This window comes from Leopardus geoffroyi, chromosome X (assembly GCF_018350155.1).
Source record: "Leopardus geoffroyi isolate Oge1 chromosome X, O.geoffroyi_Oge1_pat1.0, whole genome shotgun sequence".
Lineage (NCBI taxonomy): Eukaryota > Metazoa > Chordata > Mammalia > Carnivora > Felidae > Leopardus > Leopardus geoffroyi.
The window spans coordinates 60,772,673-60,798,411 of NC_059343.1; the positions used below are offsets into that span (position 1 = coordinate 60,772,673).

At 44.6% G+C, this 25,739-nt stretch overlaps 1 protein-coding gene across 1 annotated transcript in view; it reads left to right on the top strand.

The window, feature by feature from the left end:
- The first annotated feature begins 2,236 nt into the window (after positions 1 to 2,236).
- Positions 2,237 to 25,739, top strand: part of SLC16A2 (solute carrier family 16 member 2) — a 152,437-nt gene continuing 128,934 nt past the window's right edge. The window contains exon 1 of the mRNA XM_045470623.1: positions 2,237 to 3,521. Coding sequence (XP_045326579.1) covers positions 2,840 to 3,521 — 682 coding nt within the window. The 5' untranslated portion in view covers positions 2,237 to 2,839. The remainder of the gene's footprint in view (positions 3,522 to 25,739) is intronic.

Here is a 25,739-nt window from a genome sequence, read left to right on the forward strand (position 1 = left end):
CGACTTCAGCCAGGTCACGATCTCGTGGTCCGGGAGTTCGAGCCGCGTCAGGCTCTGGGCTGATGGCTTGGAGCCTGGAGCCTGTTTCCGACTCTGTGTCTCCCTCTCTCTCTGCCCCTCCCCCGTTCATGCTCTGTCTCTCTCTGTCCCAAAAATAAATAAACGTTGAAAAAAAAAATTAAAAAAAAAAAAAAAGATCGGAATCCAGGTCTTTTTGTGCCAGTACTCTAGCCATTATAAAATACCTTCTAAGGAGGGGAGAAAATCGTAGGTATTACATATGTTGTTAGAAGGATGGGATGATGGTTACATGATCCTGTCTTCTAAGAGGGACACATACCTTGGAGCTCACACAAATGAGCTAAGATCCCTGTGCTACCTCTTACTGGCTTTGTAGACTTAAACAACTGACTTAACCTCTTAGAGCCTCTGTGTCCTCAGTTATAACACAGGAGACTCCATCCCAATCTTATAAGGTTGTTAGGATTATATGAGACCGTGTATGTAGAGGGCTAGCATAGTGCTAGGTTCACAGGAGATTCTCAATGAGTGTTATTACCCACCCTTACCCCCCATTCCAGGGATCTAAAAACCCATTTAAGCAATGAGGAAATTGAATTTAGACAGTAGGGTATGAGATGAGCTGCAAGAATCCAGATCTATTCCTAGATGTGAGGTTGAAAATAACCTTTTTCTGGGTTTTATTCAGGTTCCTGGAAATGGACACCAAGGCTAGTGCCCCTTCGGGCAATACTTGGTCTTGTTTATGGTGAGACCCCTGACAAAAAAACCAAAAAAAAACCCAAAAAACAAAACAACCATATCTTAAGCACTAGTGCCCCTTATGTGCATGATTTGTCACTCATGGCTAAAGCACTGTGAATTTGTATTAAAATGCAAATGTTTCCTGGAAAAGGTAACATACATATTAACTTTTTAACCCTGATTAACTTTCACTTACCTCTTTCTATGAGTAGAAGCCTTCTATGCCTTTATGCTTTCTCTCTTTTAGGCAGGGACACCCGACCCCTAGCCCCAGACTGTTAAAATCCTTCTCAATATTCAAGGTCCATCTAGGCCACAACCTCTTCCAGAAACCTACTGAGATTGCTCAGTTAAATCCTGCCTTCCCGCCTCTGCCCCTCTCCCAAAAAGGCAAGCCCTAGACTCCTGTGGCGAAGCTTAGGAAGTGAGGCTTTGATGTATGGAGACCTGCCTTGAATTCCAGCTTGTACTTGATTTATTTCATGACCTTAGGCTAAAAAAAATGCCTTGACCTCCTTGAGCCTCAGGTTTTGTTCTTGACTAAAAAGGTGGCAGTGAAGGCGCTCTATGCGCTCAAGCAATGCCTGCTCTGCTCACCAGTACGGCTCTGGCGATTCGTGAATTTGGACAGATTACTTTCATGACAGGCAAGCTCCTTGAAACCCCTCTATTCTTCCGCCCAGTTCGGTCTGCTTTTACGTGCTTAATAACTCTACGTTCGTCTGCATCTGCCAGAGCCATGAGCTGAATTTTCACCCAGCATATAGTTTTTTCACCCAGCAAGAAGGTTAATGAGATGCTGAGTAGAAACCGCTTGGCACTCGCCGGCCTGCTAGTGGAGACCGGAGTAGCTTAGTAACCACACTACGACCTGATGATCAGTGCATAAGACGCGTGGGCCCTCAGCTGACGCAGAACTTCCCGGGATCGCGGGACGGGTGCCCAGGACTGAGGCTGGACACAGCAGCGCACTTTGGCAGGGGGCCAGGCGGCCCACAGGGCAAATCACCCATCCTGCCTCCTGGGATCCATGCGCTTTCTGGGTACCCAAATCCCCCTTACCCTCGCAGGGCTGGGGCCTTAGTCTGGGACATTCAGTGGGATTCCCACGTCTCTAAGCCTCAAGTAGGCGGACAGGGGCTGTGGGTGCTGGAAAGACACCCTTGGCCCGTGGCTCCGCAGAGTCCTGAGGGCCGGAAGATCCGCGCTTGTCCAAACTGGCGTCTTGACCCGGCCCCGACTCTTCGTTCCCCACTGAGGGACGGAGAGCCAGGAGGAGCCTGAGCTGAGCTTAGGCTCCCGCCCTGCCCGGGCCCGGCCCCCTCCGGTGCCACTGCACCTCCCTCCCTTCCTGGCCCAGCCCCCGAACCAGACCCGGCCCTCTATGGCTCCTCTGGGCTCCAGGTTGGCGCAAACAAAACCCTGATTGACTGCCCAGAGGGGCGGGTTTCGCTGCCGGGCTGTCTCCTCCCATTCGCGTCCCGCCGGGGATTTGCCGGGAAGGGCGGGGGCGAACAGGGAGAGACTGGTGGGGTGGGAGGGTTTGTGCAGGACCGTGGGAGGCTGAGACCCCGGGCTCTAGAAGATTGTGCCCACCATCTGTCCGAAGCCTGGGCTTTCCCCCTCTAGGTCGCTTTTCTCAAGCTCAAGTGGGGGACAAAGGGACTCCCGAGGACAGGGTGGAGTCTCTCAAAGTCCAGCTCTCATCCTGGGGTCCTCAGGACCACTCCAGTTCCAGGATGCGTGTGAGGAAGAAGGGAGTGAGAGCAAAAGACAGTGGGGCTTCCCTGGAAATTTTGGGTTGATCAATGTCTGTTTGGAGCCTGTGTGGAGAAGGCACGGGAAACAGGACAGTTTGTGGAAAAACCATTTTAACTCTCCCTCTATTGGGCATATGGACAAAGAAGACAGGATTCAGTAGTTTTGAAAGGAAGTTGAGGTAGGGAGCAGGGCTGAAGTACGCGGGCGAGTATGGGGAGCAGGAAGGGCTAGGGAGAAGAGCAAGGTTCTAGCGGCTGCCTGTTGAGGGAGGAAGAGGTGGGGGGGAAAAGAGGAGGGGGAGGAGAGAGATGACATGGGGAGAGCAGAAGGGGGGTTGGACGTGGGAGGAGGAGGAGAGGACTCGAGGGACCGTCTGTCGCGGGACAGGCTGGCCAGCTGGGGCGCGGAGCCGGGAGGAGGAGGCAGCGGCAGCAGCAGTGCTCCGAGGAGCAGCAGCAGCAGCGGCGGCGGCAGAAACAAGTACCAGCCACACAGCGGCTCCTCTCGCCTGAGCAGCCACAGTCCCCCTGCCGAGATGGCGCTGCAAAGCCTGGCGAGCAAGGAAGCCAAGGGGCCCTGGCGGGAGGCAGACCAAAAACAGCAGGAGTGGGTGGGAAGCGCCGAGCCAGAGCCAGAGCCTGAGCCGGTGCCAGTGCCCCCACCAGAACCGCAGCCGGAGCCACAGCCGGAGCCACAGCCGGAGCCACAGCCGGAGCCACAGCCGGAGCCACAACCCCTACCGGACCCTGCTCCCCTGCCGGAGTTGGAATTTGAGCCCGAGCCAGTGCATGAACCCAAGTCCACGCCCGCCGTGGAGACCCGCGGCACCGCTCGAGGCTTCCAGCCCCCCGAAGGTGGCTTCGGCTGGATGGTGGTCTTCGCTGCCACCTGGTGCAACGGATCCATCTTTGGCATCCAGAACTCTTTTGGGATCCTCTACTCCATGCTGCTGCAGGAGGAAAGAGAGAAAAATCGCCAAGTAGAATTCCAAGCAGGTGAGTGGCCCCGCGCACCCCTCCTGGCATTTGGACAAGGGTGTCCTCTGCTCCCACTGCTGCTGACCCCTGACCTCTCAGTCGTAGGCGCCCCTTCAGCTTTCCTCTTCTATTCCTCCCCCTTGTCCCTTGCCCACGGCGCTGCTAAGGCGCAAGTTGCGGGGCTCTGGGCACCCTAAGCTGTTGGAGACTAGGCACAAGACGTCCCTTGGGTGGGACCTGGGATATTCATTGATCACATGCAAGGAATGAACTTTTTTGCCCTGGGACAAATCCAGACGCACTTTTTTTTTTCTTTTAATATGCTGACCATGTGTAGTGAGAGAAAATATTTGCAGATTTTTTTGGAGGGGAAGTCACGGAGACAGGAGAGAGTTGGGAGGCAGGGAGGGCTTTGAGAGAAATACTGTACTGCAGATCTTCGCAGCAGCCCCTGTTCCCGTACCGGGAGCCGAGGTGTTTTCTGTCAAAAACACTTTAGGAATACTGGTGACTGAGCGGAGTCAAACATAACCAGGCGTGTGTGTCTGCTGGAGACAGAAAGGGAGGGGGGGGAGTGTGGGTGGGGTGTGCGCGCACGTCTCTTTGCCAGTGGTGGTTATGGCCCAGCCAGGTCAGGCCATCCTCTGTCACTCTGAGGAATCCAGCATATCTCCGTGCCCTCTGAGCTGAACCCCAAAGCAAGCAGAGAGGCGGTCTCCAACGTCTCCTGCCAGAGAATTGTAAGGCGACTGGCAGGCTGGGCCCTGAGACTCACTCCACGCCTCCCCCAACCTGAGCCTTGCTCTCCCTGGCACTCTGAGTTTCTCCACTCTCCGCGGGATGCCTGTTTCGGCCTTAGCGGAAATGCTGGCCTTCACCTCTCTGGCTTTCGCTTGGGGCTGACATGGTCTTCTTCCCTAACCCAAGCAGGGCCAGGGAGCATAGCCTTAGCTTTCTAGGCCCAGCGGCTGCAAGACTGCAAGTTTGCATTCTCCTCGCATTGAATCTGCCTGTGGGCTGGTGAAGTCAGAGGAGCCATCCTGTTTTCTCAGAAAGCCAAACGACGTTGCCCTCTCAGCAGTTCTGATGAGGAGTCTAGGGAAGGAGTGAAAGATTTGGGATGCCCTCTCCCTCAAGGCTCGCTCCTTCTTGTGTCTCCTAGGGACAGCTCCACTAGACTTGCCCAAAGTTTGCCACTCAGAATAGGTGGTTTTTCATAGTGTTGCCCTGGGGCTGAAGGGTTCCCTCTTCTCACCACCATAACATGTACTTCTGCTGCCCTCTGGGGGGGCCTCGGGATTATTTATTGAACATAGAAACCTTGAATTCTAGGGCATTCACTGGTGGATTCCCTGGGCGTTTGGACAGCTTCTCCTACCACTCTGAACCAAGGACCCATCTTTTGTTGTTGTTGTTGTTTGTTTTGTCATTGTTTTGTTTTGTTTGTTTGTTTGTTTGTTTGTTTGCAACTTCATTGGGCTGCCTTTGAAGAAGAGGTTTGGAGCTATTGGTACCTCTTGTGACCTATTGGCACCCCACAGTGTGGGCCCCACTTGAAAGTTAGACTGTGTATCAATGGCTGTCCAGGGTGGAGACTACCAGGCCACATTGATGCCTGAAAGTAGGGGGTCCCTGGACTGTGTGGAACAACTGGAAAGAAGGTCACTGCCACATTTACCCCTGGGAATACCTTTTCCTTGCTTTGATTCAGTTCAGGGGCTCCTGGGAAGGCAGCCAGGGTAAGGCCTTTTGCTGTTGTCTAGGTTACCTAGGAGGGCACCTGCTGAGCATTGCCCTGTGGTTAAAGGCAGGCTGTTGGCCTTCAGAGTCAGTGGCAAAGTCTGGGTGAAACTTCATGGGAGGTAGTGGGGGATGGGCTGAAGCTAGACCCTGGCATTCATGTCCTGTGAGCAGGCTTGGAGCTGGGCCCTTTGGAGTGTGTAATAAAACTTGGGAAAATCACTACTTTACCAGGAAGAGGTTTACTGCTGGGGAACAAACTTCAAAGTAGGTGATCATAGGGGACTCAGGGGGAGGGCTGGCTGGGACTTTCCGGTCAAGACCTCACAGTGCAGCTGGGAAGGGGGGGGGTGCACTGGGCTGTGCAGAGCTGTGGCTGGTGTGTACTCTGACACAGACTAGGTCCATTGAAGGGGTAGGTTTACTGGTTTAAATTATGGTGAGTACAGGTCAAGAAGGGACAGAAAGGAATTTGGTATGTCCCCAGGGTCTCAGAATACTTTGGCTTAGGTCTTTGCTGTGGTGCATCTTGAATTCATGAAAGTTGTTTTGATACTGAATACTCTTGGGAACACCTCAGTTTTTATTTTGAAGAGGTCAAGAACACCCCACCACATTCTTGAGCTCCTAGAAAATCTCATCCTTAGCACTAACTTTCTTTGGCCCCTCAGCTTTCCCAAGCAACCATTCAGATCCTGAGATTACAAACGTGTCTCTGCCTCCACACGCTTTCTGCAGTTTACTCAACATTTCCCAGCAACCTATGTCACAGCACTAGTGTCTCAAGGGATAGAAGAAGCCAGTAGAAGCTTGCTAAAATGTTTACCAGCCAGTATTTGCCTAATAGCCATTCTGGGGAACTTGGAACATATACTCCTATAGTCAAGGAGGTTGGTGCACTCTCCATTTCCATTAATGTCTGACATGCCTTTCATCTCTAAAAATCTATGAATTTATGGAGGCACCACACAGCCCAGATTCTCTTTGGCTAGGCCTAATATCTTCACAGTCCTAAATCTGCTGCTGATTGGCTTTATGAGTCTGAGGTTCTGCAGATAATTGTGACTGTTATGAGGGAGCCCCAGAGGAAGGTAGTTTTGATCTGTGGGAGCTAACTACACATCAGAGAGGTCTCCGGGCATGGGAAAAAAAACCATGGAGAGTAGAAGGAAAGTGGAATTCAGGCCATTCTAGAGCATGCAATGTACACTTTTTGTGGACTCAGTGATGTGTACAGTTCTGTGGTGACACTAGCAGTTTATCTTATGCCTTCACCTGTTTTTAAAGGGAAACCAACTTTCCCTGGGTCTTATGCCTGGGAAGAATGGCAGGCAATAGGTTCCTGTGATGGAGGCAAGTGACCAAGGTCTGATTTAGGGGAAAAGGAAAAGATCAGGAGAGAAATGAGTCTATACTTTTTGCAGAGCTGGTGGGAAATTTGGGAGTCCTCCTGCCCAGACCAAGCAGCAGACAAGACAGGGAAGCCAGGCAATTTGGTGGAAAGTATAGCATGGCCTCCTGGGTTTAGAGGAGAGACTTTTGGAGGGAAGAGGGTAAAGAGGAACAAGGTAACATTGGTTGCAAGCCCCAAGTCATTATTGGAACCCCAAGTGGGTTAGAGCTGAGGCAGGCTTAAGATTGGGGATCCAGGGGACAAGGTAGACCAAGCCAGAGTTGTTAACATTGGCTCAAAGCTTAGGTCTTTTTAAATGTGTTTCAGAGTAAACCCATTAGTCTGCACTTTCCACCTTTACTGCCAGTCTACCACTGAGCCATAAAATATGATGGGAGGTATCTTTTATTGGGCAGTTCATAAGCATGCTCCTTGTAGGCTCCTAGGTTGGAGGATTGGGGCTAGGGCTCTCACCATCCATGGAAAGGGGCAAGGGTCAGGAGAATTTACTACTGGGCTCAAGATTGTTCAGACTCATGGATCACTCTAATGGAGACAGAATTTTCTAGGCATGGGGAAAATGGGTACACTATGCATTTGGGCAGAGAGTCCCAAGGATGGGTGGGGTCAAAGGTAAGTTAAGCTATCTTTCTCTCATTGCTTCGTTCAATGTCTCATTGGGCTGACCAGTAAATTGCTTAATTTAGGAAGCAGGTATTTTTTGAGCAAGTCTGCCAGGATCTTGTCTTTGGCTGAAGGTTTTGCCTACTGTCCCGATAATCTTGACCAGGTTGGCTTAGAGCCTGCAAAGGAGCTTTGGGCCACAGGGTCATTGGCCAGGCATCCTTCAAGTGACTCTTCTGTCTTCTTTCCAATAAACTGGGTCCAAACCTAGGACCTTGACTCATACTGGAAGGGATGAGGAGAAGAGGTTGGGATATTTGGAAGACAACCAGGGGGATGCTTGTTTTAGCTGGAGTAGCTGGTTGAGGCTGGATCCCTGGCTCACTGTCCAGTGGCCTCAAATGCTCATTCTAAATATAAATCTGGACACTAAAGGGCTGGTGATCTCAGTAATACAGCTAGACAGTGACTAAGAGTTAGACAACTTGTGCCTCTGACTTGCTCTGTGACTTTGAGCAGGTACTTTACCTCTCTGTACTTCAATTTACCTATCTGTAAGATGAGAAGGTTTGAGTAGATGAACTTTATAGCTCTGCCGTTCTATCCTTCTAGAATTATGTTATATTTTATTCTTTATTATTCACTTGACATACATTTTGACTCATTCAGACAAAATGGGAATTTGTTAATCTATCTTCCTGAATGAAGATGCAGACAAGGTTAAGAGGCAATTGGGAAAACAATGAAAAACCATGTAGATATTGTTTTCCCATGTCATATGAATTAAAAGATTATAGGACTGCTTATATATACACCATTGTGGTTGAAAAGATCCACTACTTTTTATCCGTGTGTAAAGGCAACTCTGGATGTACAACTGCTTCTCCCAGAATGCCCTGCTTAGCATGGAACTGGAGCCCCAAGAGAATTCCCTCAACTTGGCTTGCTGCAGGCTAGTAGGCTAGTAGTAGTAGGTCTGTATGCTGCTGTTTCCAGTATTTGAGCCTGTTCCTAAAAAACATTAAACTATAAGCATTTACTTAAGCTGCAGCTTGGACCCTTCTCCAGAAACTTAATTTCCCACAGCTCACTCTTATTTCTCAGAAATAATGGTTAGTACGACCTTGATTTGCTGTTACTTCAGGGTAGAAGAGTAAACCAAGATTTTAAATGTGACATAGTGGTTTCCTTCAGGGGGCTTCAGACAGACAATCTTTATAGCTGGCTTAGGGCTACTGCCTGGGTCCCACTGTGGTTGGGTATGGGAGGACTGTTGTTTCAATCCTAGAGGAGGTCCTATTGGGTATCCCTGGTCAACTTCACTTTCATTCAGGACTTAGCTGAGAATGTGGCTACTGAAGTAGCATGCAGAGAGCTCTCTCTCATTTTCCCCTAAATTTATACTTACTTGTCACTGGAAACATTTCCTCCAGTGCCACAAAGAGTAAACAAGCAGCTGGACTGTCAACATTTGCAGAAATATGTAAAGGATGCCATCTCAACTTTTTGAACAGATCAGTTTCCCAAGACGGTGTGCTGCTTTTACCACCAGCATATTTTTGTTTTGTCTTTTTAAAAGAAAGAATCATTTACTCTTTTCAGATTGTGTAAAAGATGGAGTGGACTTTCTTGCCTTGGAACTGTCTCACTTGGGAGTCAACGAGTAAACCTTAGAGAAAAGGCTTTATTTGTAATACACACACACACACACACACACACACACACACACACACACTGTATGCCTCACCTGAAGCCATGGATGATGAAAAAAATTATTTTCCCATCTGTTTATGGAATCAGGTTTAACATAACAGAGGCTTCTGTAGGGGTTATGGGAGATTAGCACAAAGGGCCCAGACTGAACAACTTGTTAGGTGAGAGTGATGGAGAGAATATGGCTAGCCTGGGCTGTATCTCTTGTCCTGGACCCCTTTGTAACTCCCCAACACTGGAACTTGGAAACATTTATTATAAGTTCCTTTCTGTTTCCATCCCTCCCCTTATCCTGCATCACTCTCCGTACTCAAAGGTTACTGGGAAGCGGGTTTAGAACACTCCAGCCCTCTTTCATTTTAGGGATGATAGAGGACAAAGCCCAAGAACATTTAATTACTTACCTTGAAGGAGGGTGCTGTGGTTAGTAATATGAAATCATTTGGCACCTATTTGTGGTGGGGAATGTGGCCTGTGTGGGTGGCTTGAGGAAGTACATGTGTCTTCACCCTGGTAGTCTTGCCTATCTCTATCTTCTACTTTGCTCCAGTTTCTGGGGTTGACAGGAGAAGAGTGGATGAAATTGGCTGTCCCAACCATATTTTCTAGGATCCTCCTATTTTCATGGTGCATTTGTACCACCTTTGTTAGATATGCCATCCCCTTTCCTCCCAGTATTGTTATCTCTATTCTCTTTCTTTCTCTTGCTCAATTAATGGAATAACTGGAGTTCAAGATGTGATAGAGGCCCAACTCCAGCATGGATCTTGGCCCATTTCTACATACCCCACAGAGGCATCGCTTCCTTTTTCCCTTTTCTTCCCTCCCTTACTCTTCACTTTCTGGGGGAAAGGTGACTTTCTATGTAGCAGTCAAGAGTGTGGAAGCCATTAGCTCTGGATTTTTGTAATAAGATAGCTACCATGAACTCTCTTTTGTCATTTCCACACTCCTTTTCATAGCCCCAGGACCCCAAACAAGGAGATAGTATTGTAGCAAGTCTTACCCAATTATATTCAACAAATGTCCTGGTCAGTTGTACCCCTTTGTCTTCAAATCCTTACTTTCCTTGTTCTGGGGCAACTGAACCTTCAGAGATTTCAGATTGGTTTTCAGCAGCTTCGGTGGTTCTTGAAGAACAGAAGTCTTCATTCCATTTTGAGTCTCATCATCTCTCTTCTTGCTAAAAAATACTACAGAATTGGTTATAGAGGAGTCAGAGAAGGGAGGAGACAGACACTAGGTCCTAACTAGAGTTAAAAGTGCCTTCAGTGATGGTAGAAAGAGAGGAAGTAAAGCTTCCAGGTTAGTTGCTTCCCTGCTTCTATGTAGCTGAAGGGAAAAGAGGAAAGAAAATGTCGCTAAACAAGCAGTTCCTACACAATCTTTTTGCTCAATTTACCTTGTGGATCTACCCACCCACAGAGATCAGCCTCTTATCCAGGCTGAAAAGGTATGTGCATGAACTCATATGTCCAGACATATGTGTATGTGTGTATATCTTGGCATGTGATGTCTGTCTGGGCCAATTAGCACAGTTTCTTAGAACATACACCTATGAGGCTGAGATCACAGGTTCAGTCATTTGTTCAGGTCACTGAGCTTCTCACAAAGAAAAGAGCTCTTTGTCTATTTACCATTCATACTCTTCATGTGGGATTGCCACTAACCCCAAGGTGACTGGGTAAAAGTATGGAGATGACTCTCTATAAGCCCACCCTGCTACTTACTATTATTATTATTAACATTTATTTAGTATTTAGCAAGTAAATTTGTGCCAGGCATTATATTAAGCTCTTTACATGTACCAGCTCATTTTAATTCTCAACAACACTAGGAAATAGGTACCATTATTTTCTCCATTTTGTAGATAAAAAGACACAGGCACAGAAGTTAACTAATTTGCTTAAGCTCATATGTCAAGAAATGGCAGAGCCAGGATTTGAACACACAGAATCTGAGTCCAGAATTCCTGCTTTTAAATATCACCTAATATATAGTAAGGATGGGAATAGGCAGCTACCAAGGGGACTGCTGCCAAGCTTTCCATTCCTGTAGCCTCAGGGCATCCTTTTGACTAATGGATAAAAAAGATGACCAAGAAAAGGTTTAATAGACAAAAGTTTGACAGTTTTCTGATATATGGCATACTCCTCTAACTACCCATCTCACTCTACCCAGAGTCATGATCCTTGGGTACAAAAAGGGCTAGAGAAATGGTCTCTTCTTAATTGGTTAGACTTGAACAAGTCATATAAACTTCCACGTCTTCAGTGTTCTCATCTGCACAATGGAACCAACAGTATTTTATAGGTCTATGAAGGATCCAATGGAATTATGTATATGAAAGGTCTTTGTAAATTGTGAAGGAATTGGTGCTATTTTTATTCTTATTATCCAGTGACCTGTTCTAGCCCTTAGAAGTTGAGTTGCTATACCTTTCTTTAAATGTTTCTGTAAGGAGAATCAACCCTCTTCCCCACCTTCCACCTCCCCATTCAATCTCTTTCTCATATCCCCTCTGTATTATTCTGCAACTTGATCTGGGTGTCCTGTAGCTAAGGACTGGCTGTGTTTTCTTTGTTCCTCAGTTCTCTAAGAGCCCTGAGAAAGGAGGGGCCAGATCCCAGGTCATATACATTCAAGGAAACAAGACATGTTAAAATATTTACAGCTCTTGGCAGGAGCTCACAAACCTCCCTACAAGTCAAGGACTGAGTTTTTTAGGAGGAGTTGCTAGGGATTGGGGGGTGGGTGGGTTGAGTGGTGGGTGAACTTAAGGCTTCACTTCCTCCCGAGGGTCTCTTACAGAGCCTCTGTTCTCCTGCAGGTAGTAAGGAAGAAGGAAAGGGATATTTAGGGTCAGAAGGTCTGGGCCAGGGTATATTAAGCGTAGAAGGGGCTTTGCTCTTTTGTATTCAGTTTTGGAGTGGGCCAATTTCCTTGTGTTCTAAACAGGATAGCCCTGGAGAACAGAGGACGCAGAAGGCCAGAGGCTTGGAGACTGCAATAGCAGTTTTGAACAAGCATTTTAGTGACCCTTAGGGAGCTTCCATTAAGACCATTTAGTAGGCAAATCAGAATGGAAATGTTTCTATTTTTTGTTACAAACAACAAAACAAAATCTCCAAGTCTTTCTTTGAGACTAAGATTTCAATACAGTAGGATTCATCATCTTGATTTGTGGTTATTTTTTTTAATGTTTATTTATTTTTGAGAGGGAGAGGGAGAGAGACAGAGTGCGAGTGGTCAAGGGGGCAGAGAGAGAGAGGGAGACACAGAATCCAAAGCAGGCTCCAGGCTCTGAGCTGTCAGCACAGAGCCGGATGCAGGGCTCCAACTTACAAACCGTGAGATCATGACCTAAGCTGAAGTCAGACATCTAACTGACTGAGCTACCCAGGCGCCCCGATTTTTGGTTATTTAAATGTCTGAGCTAGAAGGCATTTTACAGACCACCTCATCCTACCCCATCTGGTGTCTATTTTATAAGTAGAGAACGGAGTTCTGGAAAGATGTGACCTCAATCAACATTATTAGTCAGATGATTATAGTGGAGATTGGTTTGTAAGAGGGTTTGGGAAATAGGTGCAAAGGATGGGGTTTTTGTCACCTTAGGGGGTCCTCAATCCAATCCACTGTCGTACTGCCCCTTCTTCTCTCCCTGAATTTTTCCAAAGTCAATCCCCAGGCATTACTTTGTGTAGATTGTATTGTGTTTTAACAAATGTGATTTATTTATTTAATATGAAACAAAATCCAAGAGGTACAACACTGTAAAGTCTCTCTCCAACCCCTGTCTCCCAGTTACCTTGTTCTCCTCCCTAGAGGCCACCAGTGTTGTCTAGTGTGTCCTTCCAGAGATATTCTGTTTATGTACAAGCAATTGTGGTGTGTGTGTGTGTGTGTGTTGTGTGTGTGCCTACACATTCTATTTCTAAAGCACAAATGGTAGCCCATATTTCATATTATCTTCCACCTTGCATTTTATACTTTAAAATATATCTTGGATATTATTATGCATTAAATACATAAGCTCACACTCTTTTTTTATAACTGCACCGTATTCCATTATATGGGTATATCATAATTTACTTAATCAACACTTTGCTAATAGGCATTAAAGCTGTTATTAATCTTTGAATATGGGCTTTTGAATCAAACAGCACTATATTCAATTAGTTACCACATGGCTGGCTGTGACAAAGGTTTTAACTTGTTGAAATCTGAGTTTTCTCATGCATAAAATAAGGATAATAATAACATCTTTCATTATTGGTATGGAGATTAAATGAGATGAGGCATACAAAATATGTAGCATATAGTCAGCACATATTTTGTTCAATAAGTGTTATTTTTTTTCATGCTCACAAGCCCTCCCCATACCCTTTACCTCCAATTCAATTAACGTTGGTTCAATTCAAGTCAATAAGTGTTTATTATGTGCAAGGCTAGACATTGGATAAGCCAGAGAAGGAAAAGTGTCCCTCAAGAAGCTTATAATTTCTTTGCAAAGACATAACATACCAAACAATTGCAGATTGTTTTTAAGTAGTAAAAACATGTGTATATATAAAATTGAGTGCAATTTTTGTGTGGTTATGTGGAAAAGGAGAGATGAGTGTGAGGATTCAAGAGGAATCAAGGAAGGTTTGCTGGGAGAGTTGTAACTCAAAATGGGATTTAGCTAAGTCAAGAGGTACCTATGAATTGGGTAGTTGCAGGATGAGTGTTGAGAATTAGACACTTTGGTTGTTGCTCAGAGTCTGGGTCTTTGCCCTCTGAGAGTCCAGTGAGTCACTTTTCCCCATTAGGCCCTGACCCAGAAGACAGGGTGGAGTAGAGGGGTAGGAGGAGAGGAAGATACTGAGGACATTTGGAGAAGAGCATGGGGTGGGAGGATGTCTGGGCATTGGGCCACGGAATGAGGCGCCTGCAACTGGCTTGTAGCATAGCCTGCCCAACCTACACCACCCGCTCTTCCATGTCAGCAGCCCAGGCACTTTTTCTGAGGTCCGAGGGGAGGAATAAAGGGCAGGAGAGAAGAGATGGCAACAGCTCTCAGCTCCTTACCCTTATGCTGTGAACCCTAGGAAAAGGGAAGACTACTGAGTGGTGACAATCCCTTCTGTATGTGGCACATTGTAATTTATATCTTAGTTGATGTCTATCCTTGCAACAGAGACAGTTATGAAATAAAATACATAGTTGAATCTCATCATGTGCCACCATCTCTGATCACAAGTGCTATGTTGAGGGGTTCTGGAAAATGGAAAGTCAGTGTGGTTCATATTTAGTTGGGGAAAATTTCACAACAGGGAAGGGTTGTGTAGAGACTTATATTCCCATTTTATAGTTGCAGAAAATGGAAAACACACTGAGAGTAAGTGAGTGGCCTAAGGTCATACACTTAATATTTAGCAGAGGTGAGGCTAGAACCCAGGTATTCCAGTTCCATGGTCAATGGGAATGGATACTAGGAGCTCCCTGAAAGCTAGAATAGAGCTTTCCCTAAATTTGATAGCAGCCTGAAGTTTAAGTGTGTGGATAAGAAGAAGTGTGGTATGATGAAAAACAAACAAACAATTGGGAAGCAAAAAGTTAAGGGAGATGGAAATTAATGTCATGGAAGGAAGGATCTGGGCCTCACTAACTTGCTGGTTGGGATCAAGAAAGGTACTGGATTGGGAATCAGGAGACCTGGGTTCTGCTTTTAGCTCTGTTTACTGTCTTTGTGACCCTGATAAGTCCCTTTCTTTTTTCTTGGCCCCAAGTTCTTCACTAATGCAATGAGAAGGCTGGACATCCCAGAGACTTAGTGCTTATAACTAGTGGCTTATATAAACCAAAGAGGCCTTGGGGTGCTTCCTGGCAAGGTGATGGGGAATGGTAAGGTAGTAAGAAAACAACTTCTCTGATGAAAATGGAAAACAATTCCTCACAGATTTAAGAAACGATGAATTTTGGAAAGGATAGCTATCCTGTGTTGTCCATCCTGTCTCCTCGGAGAATTCCATCCAAGAGGGGGCAAAGACAGCATGCATGCACAAGTGAACAAGTACCTCAATGCAAAGCAGAAATTTGGTGGGACTGATTATGATATGCTGAGTCAAGATGCCTAGAAATATTTCCTAAATATTCTCCACTTTAAGACCCCTTTCCTAAGATCTTGGCTTTATCTTTAAAAAGGTGGTTGTGTCTTAAGGGTGAAATACAACTGAGAATTCTCCTTTCATGGAGCCTTCTTGAGTGAGCACTAAAGTGGAGCCAAACTGCTTGAGTAAATCCTGGCTTCACCACTTAGCCAGGTCCTTAGTCAGGCCACTTAACCTATCTGTGCTGCTATCTCCTCATTTGTAAGAGGCGGATAGTAAGATTACTTACTGTATAGGGTTGTTAAATGAGTTATATATAGCTTGAAAGAGCGTCTGGCACGTGCTAAGTGCTGTATAACCATTTGATATTCTTATTATCTCACTAGTAGGCTAGTGTAACCCCAGGTGAGCCCAAGGGAGCTTAGCATTACTCAGTCAGGAATTCTGGGGGGTAAACTTACCTTATCAAGGTATCATCTGAGCTACTCTGCTGTGGGCCATCCTCAAGACCAGATTAAGATCTTTCAAGGCCTTAAAAACTATTTTTCCAAATGCCAACTTCTGAAACAATTCATTAAATCTATACTTTTATCATTTGGGGGTGGCCCTGCTTCACTGGTGCCCTAAACTCATAACTTTGTCCACATGTTGGGTAATCCTGCACTTGTCACATCTATAAGCTCCTCCCTGAGTTCTTAGGAAACCAATGCCTGTGCATGGTCTACACATCCACATGCAGCAGTTTTGAAACCTGGATAACTCCATCTACAACAGGGTGCTCTGTGTCCCACCTTCTAAGAGCTTGCCAAGATCCTCCCAAGCCCTGTGACCTCTTGCCAGTTGGGACCTCCCATCCTGTTACTTGGAAGGAGGGCTTATCTTTTGGAGCTAGCAGGAGAGGAGGATAAATGCCTGGAAGTCCCAGTGGGGGCCCCTGCAAGAATCTCTGAATGTTGTCAAGTTAAAATTCTCGTGCCCAGTTGGAATGACTGAGCATAATCATAGTACAGCAGAAGAATGATGAAGACCTCCTGCCTTGAGATGACTAGGAGACCATCCCTCTTCCCCTGAACCCTGACTTCTCCAAGGTCTTCAAATCAGTGATCCTGAAACCTTGGAGACATTATCATTATCTCCATTGCCTTGACCAGGTTCTAAGCAGCGAAATGGTAAACAACAGAACACTGTGTGTTCCAAGAGTCACAGTGTTTTTTTGCCTTGACCTAGATTTTGCCTACTAGTCAAAAGCAAGTTTTCCTTAGATCTATAGTCCAACAAGCTAGAGGGACCTAGTGGCCAGAGTAAGGGAGGCTAGCAGAACCCCAGATGGATTTATTTTCTGTTTTGCCCTGGGATGGCACCATTCACATTCAGGCCTAGCCAGACTGGTGCTACCTGCCCTCCTCATAGGATGTCTCAAACATGAAAGGCTCAGGTAGAATGAATCATATCAGATGTTGGGAGCCTGTGGTTTTTAGGAAGAGGAAGACAGATAGCTAGAGCAGAGAATAGAGAGGGAACAAACCTATTTTCCCAGCTCCTAACTCCAGAAAGTACTCCTAATGGGCTCCAGAGTATCACCAGTGAACATCTGCTCAACAAGACCATGGCTCATCTGTGTCCCATGAGTGAACTTGGCTAATATCTCTAGCCAGGACCAGCAACCTGCATACTACTCTCCAGACCATGGCTCAACAGAGAATAACACTTGCTCTGAGGCCCTCTTTATTTTTCATGGAATTTGTTTTAGCACTAATAGAAAATCTGGCCTTGGAATGGGAGATCATAAAGTAGACCCTGGAGTTCAAATCTCCCTTGCCTCATTTCTTTCTGGGCTGTGTGGTAGGCTCAGGCATGGGATCTAACATAAGATAGACCAGAATTAGAATCTTGGATTTGCTGTTTACCTAATCTGAAACCTTGGCCAAATCACTTGGCCTTTCTGAGCCTCACTTTCTTTATCTGTAAAATGCGGGGAAGGAGTAATAATCTCTATCTTACAGTCTTGTAATAAGGCTCAAATGAAAGGATGGATGTGACAACATTTATTTTATTTTTTTTAATTTATATCCAAGTTAGTTAGCATATAGTGTAACAATGATTTCAGGAGTAGATTCCTTAATGTCCCTTACCCATTTAGCCCATCCCCCCTCCCACAACCCCTTCAGTAACCCTCTGTTTGTTCTCCATATTTAAGAGTCTCTTATGTTTTCCCCCTCCCTGTTTTTATATTATTTTTGTTTCCCTTCCCTTATGTTCATCTGTTTTGTCTCTTAAAGTACTCATGTGAGTGAAGTCACATAATATTTGTATTTCTCTGACTGACTAATATGTGACAATATTTTGAAAACTGGTTTGAGCCTTATATATAAATTATCATCATGTCTACCAGGTATATAAGTTTATCTGTAGATTTGAACATGTTCTCATGCATGTATAGCTGGATTGAGGCATCACCAATGATACACATATGTATAAGTAACCACTTATGTGTACAAAATTATACACATAATCTGACCTAAAGCTTGAACTCATGATGTAGACAATAAAAAGGACACACATTCATAGGCATACACATACACATTTATCTACATGGATAGCCCCTTTTTCTTTGTATCACACACATACCCACACACAGGCAGATGTATATGTATTTATGTGCATGTGTACATATATGTACAGCTCCATAGCTTCACAGGTGAGCATACCATACCCCTCAGCTTCTCCCCAGACTATTCAGTTTTCTCAGGATCTAAGAAAGGCCATGTACATAAATCTCCCCACTTCATACTAATAATGTCCCTTTTGCTCTTGTTGGGGCCTCTTCCCTGCTTCCCCTTATTTGCAGATTAACACAGCTGCTGCCAAAATTCAAGCTGCAGTATGTGTTATCCACATGTCTGGAGAGCATGGATCCTTGTCCAGTTGCTCTGTGAATAGCATTATGAATCGGTTCTGCACAATATATTTATAGCCATGTTTGCAAAGAGCTGACAGAGTTTTCAGATTGTTTCAAAACACAGTTAATCCAGCCACAAAAATAGTCACTAGCTCCCATTCTCTTAGGCTAAAAGAAATTGTGTATAAGACCTAATGAAAATTAGTCATGGAGTCTAAATGAGGTTGAATTTATCTCTCTCTTTCCCTCCCTCCCTCCTTTTCTTTTCCTCTACCTCTCCTCTCTCACTTTCCTTTTGCCATTTCTTTTTATTCCAAGGATCTCTGAATCTAATGTAGGGTGGGTGGTGGTGGCATGGGGTGTAATTTGCTCCAGAGAGAGTCTGAAGTCATCAGAGCCTAATGTTTTGGGAAGCACGGAAGCACAAACAGAAGGAAAAGGAGAAAAATAAAGTTAGGGTGTCCAGGATTATAAGCAGAAAGAACATATAAGGGGAATTAAATGGGGTAAGAACAAAAGCAGGAAGGTTAATGTCTACCATGAGGCCAACTAGAATGGCAAAGTACCCCAGCCTCCCCTTAATCACTGGGACACGGGCTAGTAAACTGTTTTGCTTAAATGCAAGGTTAGAACACTAAAAAGAATCTCCAGTGATAGAATTGTAAAGTTAAGCATGGTTAAAGAACAAGTTATTTTCCCAGGAAGACACTAGGCCCAGGCCTGAAGTGATGGGCCCCATCCCTGGTGGCTCAGCCAGGACCCAGGGTGAAAAAAGGTTTAGGTAGGGCTATCAGATAATTTATTATCCAAACTGGGATACTTTTGAGAATGAAAGGAGACACTACTACTATTATGCTGGGACAACAGGCATAAATTAGGTTTGTCCCAGGCAAACCAAGATGTATTTTCATTCTAGATTTAGGCCATACTTCTCCAGCTTGCCAGGAAAAGACAAACTGTAAGCGCTCCTCAAAAGATGACCTAAAAATGTGTGTGTGAGGAGGCATCTGGGTGGCTCAGTCAGTTAAGCGACCAACTTTGGCTCAGGTCATGATTTCACGGTTCATGAGTTCCAGACCCCCTGTCAGGCTCTGTGCTAACAGCTCAGAGCCTGGAGCCTGCTTTGGATTCTGTGTCTTCCTCTCTCTCTGCCCCACCCCTGCTTGCACTCTGTCTCTCTGTCTTTTAAAAATGAATAAACATTAAAAAAAAGAAAAAAAATGTGTGTGTGGGATTGAGTAGTAGGGATCAAGGCAGGGAGATTAAATCTTTCTCTTGTTGTTGTCCATAAATATATAATGGAACTTCCTTCCAAGTGTTTTTATTTCCTGGTAAGCTTCATAAGAGGAGGAGCTATGTGTGTATGTGTGCTTGTGTATATGCAGTTTTGTGCATTGCATGTATATGTTTGTGTTGAGGGTAAACTAGCAATTGTCACAATAATCCTGATTGGGAGTTGACTGTCAATCCATGCATTGGAGTAAAAAGCCCAGCTATTTCTTTAAAGTTTCTGATAAAGACAGATACCATATGTTTTCACTCATATGTGGATCCAGAGAAACTTAACAAAAGACCAGGGGAGAGGGGAGGGGGGGAAAAGTTACAGAGAGGGAAGGAGGCAAACCATCAGACTCTTAAATACCGAGAACAAACTGAGGGTTGATGGGGGTTGGGGGAGAGGGGAAAGTGGGTGATGGGCATTGAGGAGGGCACCTCTTGGAATGAGCACTGGGTGTTGTATGGAAACCAATTTGACAATAAATTGTTATATATATATATGTATATATATATATATGTATATATATATATATATACATATACATATATATATATAACTACAATATGATCCAACAATTAAAAAAATAGTTTATGAAAACCAGTGCTTGACAAGTGTGGGAAGAAGCTGCTTAAGAGTAAGCTTGAGGTTTCTGTAAAGCCTAGATTTGAGCTCAAGGGGGAAGATTTGACAGCTGGCCAGTTCTCCTAGGCCTGCCCCTCTGAAGCACCCTGCCAGATAGTGGAAAATTTCTGTGCTTTGAACATAATTTAACCCCCTTCCGACCACCACCACTACACACATACACATACACAACCTACAAATGAGGTTTGCCTTGTAGACAATCCTGGATAGTAAAGATCCACTAAAAGGCTTTTATATGATGCAGGCCAGATGTAAGCTGAAAGTATTTCCAGGCTTAGCAATAAAAGACAGGAATAAGACAGCAATAAAAGCAGTAAGACACCAGTCCTTGACCTTTCTGCTTCTGCCCTCATCACTTTGGGCTTTGGGCAAGGGAAATGGCTAGAGAGGCCCCAGGAGTGTTAGGGTTGGCTGTTGGAATGGGAATTTATGCCTCCAGGAGAAGAATGGGGAACTACCTCATGAACCTTGGCCTGTTATATCGGTGGCTGAGGAATTAGCTGTGCAAATGAGCAAGTGCAAGCCATGTGTTAAACCAGCACAAATGAAGTCAAAATCCCATACCGTGGTTTAGTACTCATCTGAACAAATTCAGCTTACTTGAGGCTCTGTTTAGGCTGTATCCATTTGCCTGACCAGTCACATAAAGGATGAGGCAAAAGAGTATGGGGTGCTATAGCACAACTCTGAGAAAATAGTACAGCTTTCATCTCCTGGTTATATGCCCATTCAAATTCAGCCAATATTTATTGAGAATTTTACTGTGTGAGCACCATGCTCACTTTTACATGTATTAATTACCTCATTGAACCCTCACAACAGCCCTGTAAAGTAAGATTAATCTCATTAATATACACCAAGAGGTAAAATGGCCTTTCAAAGTAAAACAGCTAGAAAAGGGGGAATCAGAATTTAACCACAACTCTGCTTGATTAATGGTATTAAAGCCATTTACATGTCAAAGAAATTATTGACAGCCCACTGCATGCCAGACACTATGCTAAGATTTTTTTTCCATGATACAAATCAAAACCACATTGAGATACCATCTCACACCAGTCAGAGTGGCTAAAATTAACACTCAGGAAACAACAGATGTTGGCGAGGTTGTGGAGAAATGGGAACCCTCTTGCACTGTTGGTGGGAAAGCAGCCACTCTGGAAAACAGTGTGGAGGTTCCTCAAAAAATTAAAAATAGAATTACCCTAAGACTCAGCAATAGCACTGTTAAGAATTTATCCAAAGGATACAGGAGTGCTGATTCATAGGAGCACTTGTGCCCCAATGTTTATAGCAGTGCTATCAACAATAGCCAAATTATGGAAAGAGCCCAAATGTCCATCAACTGATGAATGGAAAAGAAGATGTGGTATATATATATACACAATGGAATACTACTCAGTGATCAAAATGAATGAAATCTTGCCATTTGCAACATGGATGGAACTAGAAAGTATTATGCTAAGTGAAATAAATTGGTCAGAGAAAGGTAAATATCATGTGATTTCACTCATATTTGGAATTTAAGAACCACAAGAGATGAACATAGGGGAAGGGAAGGAAAAATAAGAGGAAAATACAGAGAGAGAAAAACCAGAAGAGACTCTTAAATACAGAAACAAACTGAGGGTTGATGGGGGCACTGGGGGGAGGGGAAAAAGGGTGATGGGCATTGAGGAGGGCATTTGTTGGGATGAGCACTGGGTGTTGTATATGAGCAATGAATGATGGAAATCTACCCTTGAAGGCAAGAGCACACTGTATATATTATATGTTAGCTAACTTGACAATAAATTATATTTAAAAAAATTTTTAAATTAAAAAAAATGTTTCCATGGATTATGTCACTTAATCCTCAAAATAGCCCTATGGGTATATTCATACCCCCTCCTTTTTTTACAGATAAATGCATTGAGGAACAGAAATGTTAGGTAACTTATCCAAGGTCAAATGCTAGTATAGCACTAGTATAACCTGTTGATTCCTAGAGTGTCTTTCCTTTGCTCCTCCATGGATATCAGATTCCCTGTCCAGATGATTCCCAAAGCCCCTTCTAGCTTTGACACTCTAAAGATCAGCAACTCTATGGTAACCCTTCCCCATGAACTCAGGCAGCCTTGAGTCACTTGACTGTGGAAACTATCATACTTCTCTTCTTACTAGGCTCTCTGTATGTGTGGTACAGGGCAGTAGGCAAGTGCTTCCGCAATAAGCTCAGTCTGAGTTCACTGGGACTCTGACTCAGCTCCCCACTTCTGGCTGGCCCCAGGTACTAGGTGAGGTGGGTTTTGTAATAACTTCTAGAAGCTGCTCTGAGCTCTAGGCCTGGGCCATGTAACTCTTTTCGTTCTGTAAAAACAAAAACAAAAAACAAAAAAAAACCCCACAAAAAAACACTAGGAAATATCTCCTTAAATTGGCAAATGAGAAAATCCTACAGAAAGGGCCCAGGGAAGCTGCCTCCAAGCCTGGAGTGTTTGTACCTGTGTCTGTATGTGTGTTTCTCTGGGTTCATGGTACAGCCAGGAGTTGCAGACAGAGGTCAACCTTGATTCTGCATTGTCCACAGCCCTCTTTGGGCTAAGATGAATATTTCCTTCCCTACCTACTCCATCAGGCCTTTTCCCCTTAGAAGCTGCTGATGAATTTTTACATCTCTTTCTGAACCTTAAGCAGAAGAAGACTGGCTCACTAAGGGATTAGTCAGGGTCTGGTACCTGGTAGAGGTGGTATTGGTCTACCCCATAAAAGGACTACCCAGATTTGCCTAGTGCCTAGTGTCTGGGTTGAGCCAAGTTGCTTGTGGAGCCAACATCTAGGGAAGGGAGTTTCACTAGGAGAGCTCTGAGCAGCACTTGGGAAATTACTATGTGGGAGAGGCTATGGTTCAGATACCTCCTCATTCTCCTTCACCTTCCCTAATCTTGATGCTTTCTGAATTCCTTTTCTGTAATGCCTCCCTCCTCAAACCTTGCTGTTCTTGCACTATATCCTGCCCCTCACTCCTCTACCCTTGTTATTTGGTACAGAGTGAAGGAGCACACCACAAGGAATGAAAAAATGTGGATTCTACCACTATCTGCAATTTTTTTAATTTTTTTATTTATTTATTTACTTACAGAGCATGCGTGGGGAGGGGGGGAGAGGGAGAGAGAGAAAGAAAGAGAGAGAGAGAGAGAGAGAGAGAGAGAGAGAATCCTAAGCAGGCTCTGCACCATCAGTGCAGAACCCGATGCAGGGCTTGATCTCACAAACTGTGAGATCATGACCTGAGCTGAAACCAAGAGTCAAATGCTTAACTGACTGGGCCACCCAGATGCCCCATGCAAATTTTACCACTATTACCCTGTGTGACTTTGAGGAAGGTACTTTACTGCCCTGAACTTCAGTTCCCTCATTTGTAAAACAGGCAAAGAATAGACTATTTTTAAGATTTGACTCATAATTTAAATGAAAAAAAAAACATATGCAAAAACATCTAGGACAATTCTGTTGTTTGTTTTGAAGATCAAATGACAGAATAATCTGGAAATACTTAGTGAGCTCTAAAGTGCTGCTCATACAGGAGAAGTTGCTATTGTTTATACTCCCTGTTCCCTGACTGCCTTTCCATACAAGTAATAATTCAAATTTACCCAGCTTGGCTAATGTCCTGTTCACCTCCAGTGTTTGTTCCGAAGCCTAGGTAGTCATCTGTTTCTGGAATCTCTATGTCTATGGTGGAAAATCACAAGGTTCCCACAGGGTCCTCTTTCTTCTCCCAGGGACAAACTTAGCTGGGCTTTTGTGTACATAAAAGCTTTGTCATTTCACCCACAGAAGCAGTGGCAATCTTGTCAATACAATGAGTAGGAAAGATCTATATGGAAAGATGAGGCTTGACTTAGGATATTATTATCAGCCCATTCTTGCAGATGAGAAAACTGAAGCTCAGAGAAGTGAAGGGCACGTAGATAACAAGTGGCAGGTTCTAAGTTGTGTGTGCATGTGTGTGCATGTATGTGTGCGTCTGTGTTGATGTGGGTAGGAAGCTAATCTTGAAGCATATGAAAGGTGAGAAGTCTGCGTTAGCTATTAAGATAACCATAGGTCTCCAGGAATTAAATAAAACCAGGCAGCACACCTAATAAAAATTAGGTAGTGAACCAAAAAGATACTGACTGTGTACAACCTTTCCATCTCCTTCTCTATTTGGCTTGAATTCCTGAAAGAAGACTCCTTTTATTTCACTACATATATCAAATTTTGCTAGTTTCTATGATTGGAGCGTCAAGGGGAGATAGAGAACTAAGTCTTATGTCTTATGTCAGTACGAACAGATATACAATTAAGTACAGTGTTTTATAAGGAGAGGCATAGTGTTCCAGGTCCTAACACAATGCACTATATATAACAAGTGTTTAATAAATGTGTACCAAAAGAAATGAAGGCCAAAGGTAAGAGAACAGGGGCATGTTTGGGGAAAAGTTAATGCATTGTGGGCAAAAAAGCCCAAGTGTTTCATGCCTCTCACTCTAGGCATCCTAGCCAAAGCCAGAATCCACTGCTGATTTCTGAGGCCTTATTTGCAAGGCTGTTTTATTTTTTAATTGTTATTTTTAATGTTTATTTATTTGAGAAAGAGACAGAGTATGAGTGGGGGAGGTGCAGAGAGAGAGGGAGACACAGAATCTGAAGCAGGCTCCAGACTCTGAGCTATCAGCACAGATCTTGACGTGGGGCTTAAACTCATGAACCATGAAATCACAACCTGCTTCGAAGTTGGATGCCCAGCCGACTGAGCCACCCAGGTGCCCCATGCAAGGCTGCTTTAAAGTTGTGATGTGTTCGGATTTGTTTTCCAGATCATTCTTTTTAACCAACAAGGTTAGAGTTTTAGGCTTTTCCTTTGACTGCTGACCTAAGAAATCCATAAGAATCTTCAAGCTTCACTTTGCTCCTGCAAATGACTCTCCCATTTCTTTGCCCTGTGTATGGACTCTGATTTTTTAAGTTTATTTATTTATTGAGAGAGAAAGAGAGAGAGAGAGAGAGAAAGAGAGAATATGAGCGGGGGAGGGGCAGAGTGGGAAAGAGAGAGAATCCCAAACAGGCTCCACACTCTATGCTGAGCCTGACACAGGGCTTGATCTCACAACCATGAGATCATGACCTGAGCAGAAATCAAGAGTCAGACACTTAACCAACTGAGTCACCCAGGCAACCCTGGACTCTGATTTTTCATTGTGGGGACGAACATTCCCTCCCTCTTTACCCTGGAACCAATCAGGTTTCCGAATTCCAGAGTAGAGCCACACTCTCACCCATCCTATGGCTGAATCTGGAATTCTCAAATCATGCCTTGTCTGCATTCCAGGTGCAGCTGGACAGGGTAAATATCCTGGACATCTGCCTTTTTCTTCCCTGGGCAGCCTGGCATCCCTAACCCCAGTTTCCAGACTCAACCTAAGTCAATTCTCTGATTACTTCCCCCTTTATGAGAAAATCTGGCAGGGAAAACAGGATCCTCCTCTGTCACCAGCTCAGTGATAACCTTTGGATGGAGCAAGATTGCATCCCAGGTTTGAGTGGATTCTGGCACATAATTATCCAGGGATTGATAACTTAAGCTTGCTTACCTCTCATACAAAGACCAGAGTATTGGTGAAGTAAACTTGCAGCAGAAGCAAATCAATCTAGAATAAAGAATTTGTCAACTTTGAGAATTTTAAGACATTGTTACAGATACAGTTCTCCCTAAGCCCTTGGATTCAGACTCTTGCCTCCAGTAATGCCAGAATGTTGAAGATCTCTGTCGTTTTCTTACTGTCGGAAGTTCAGATTTTGGCTTAGGGCCTGGGTGAAGATGAGG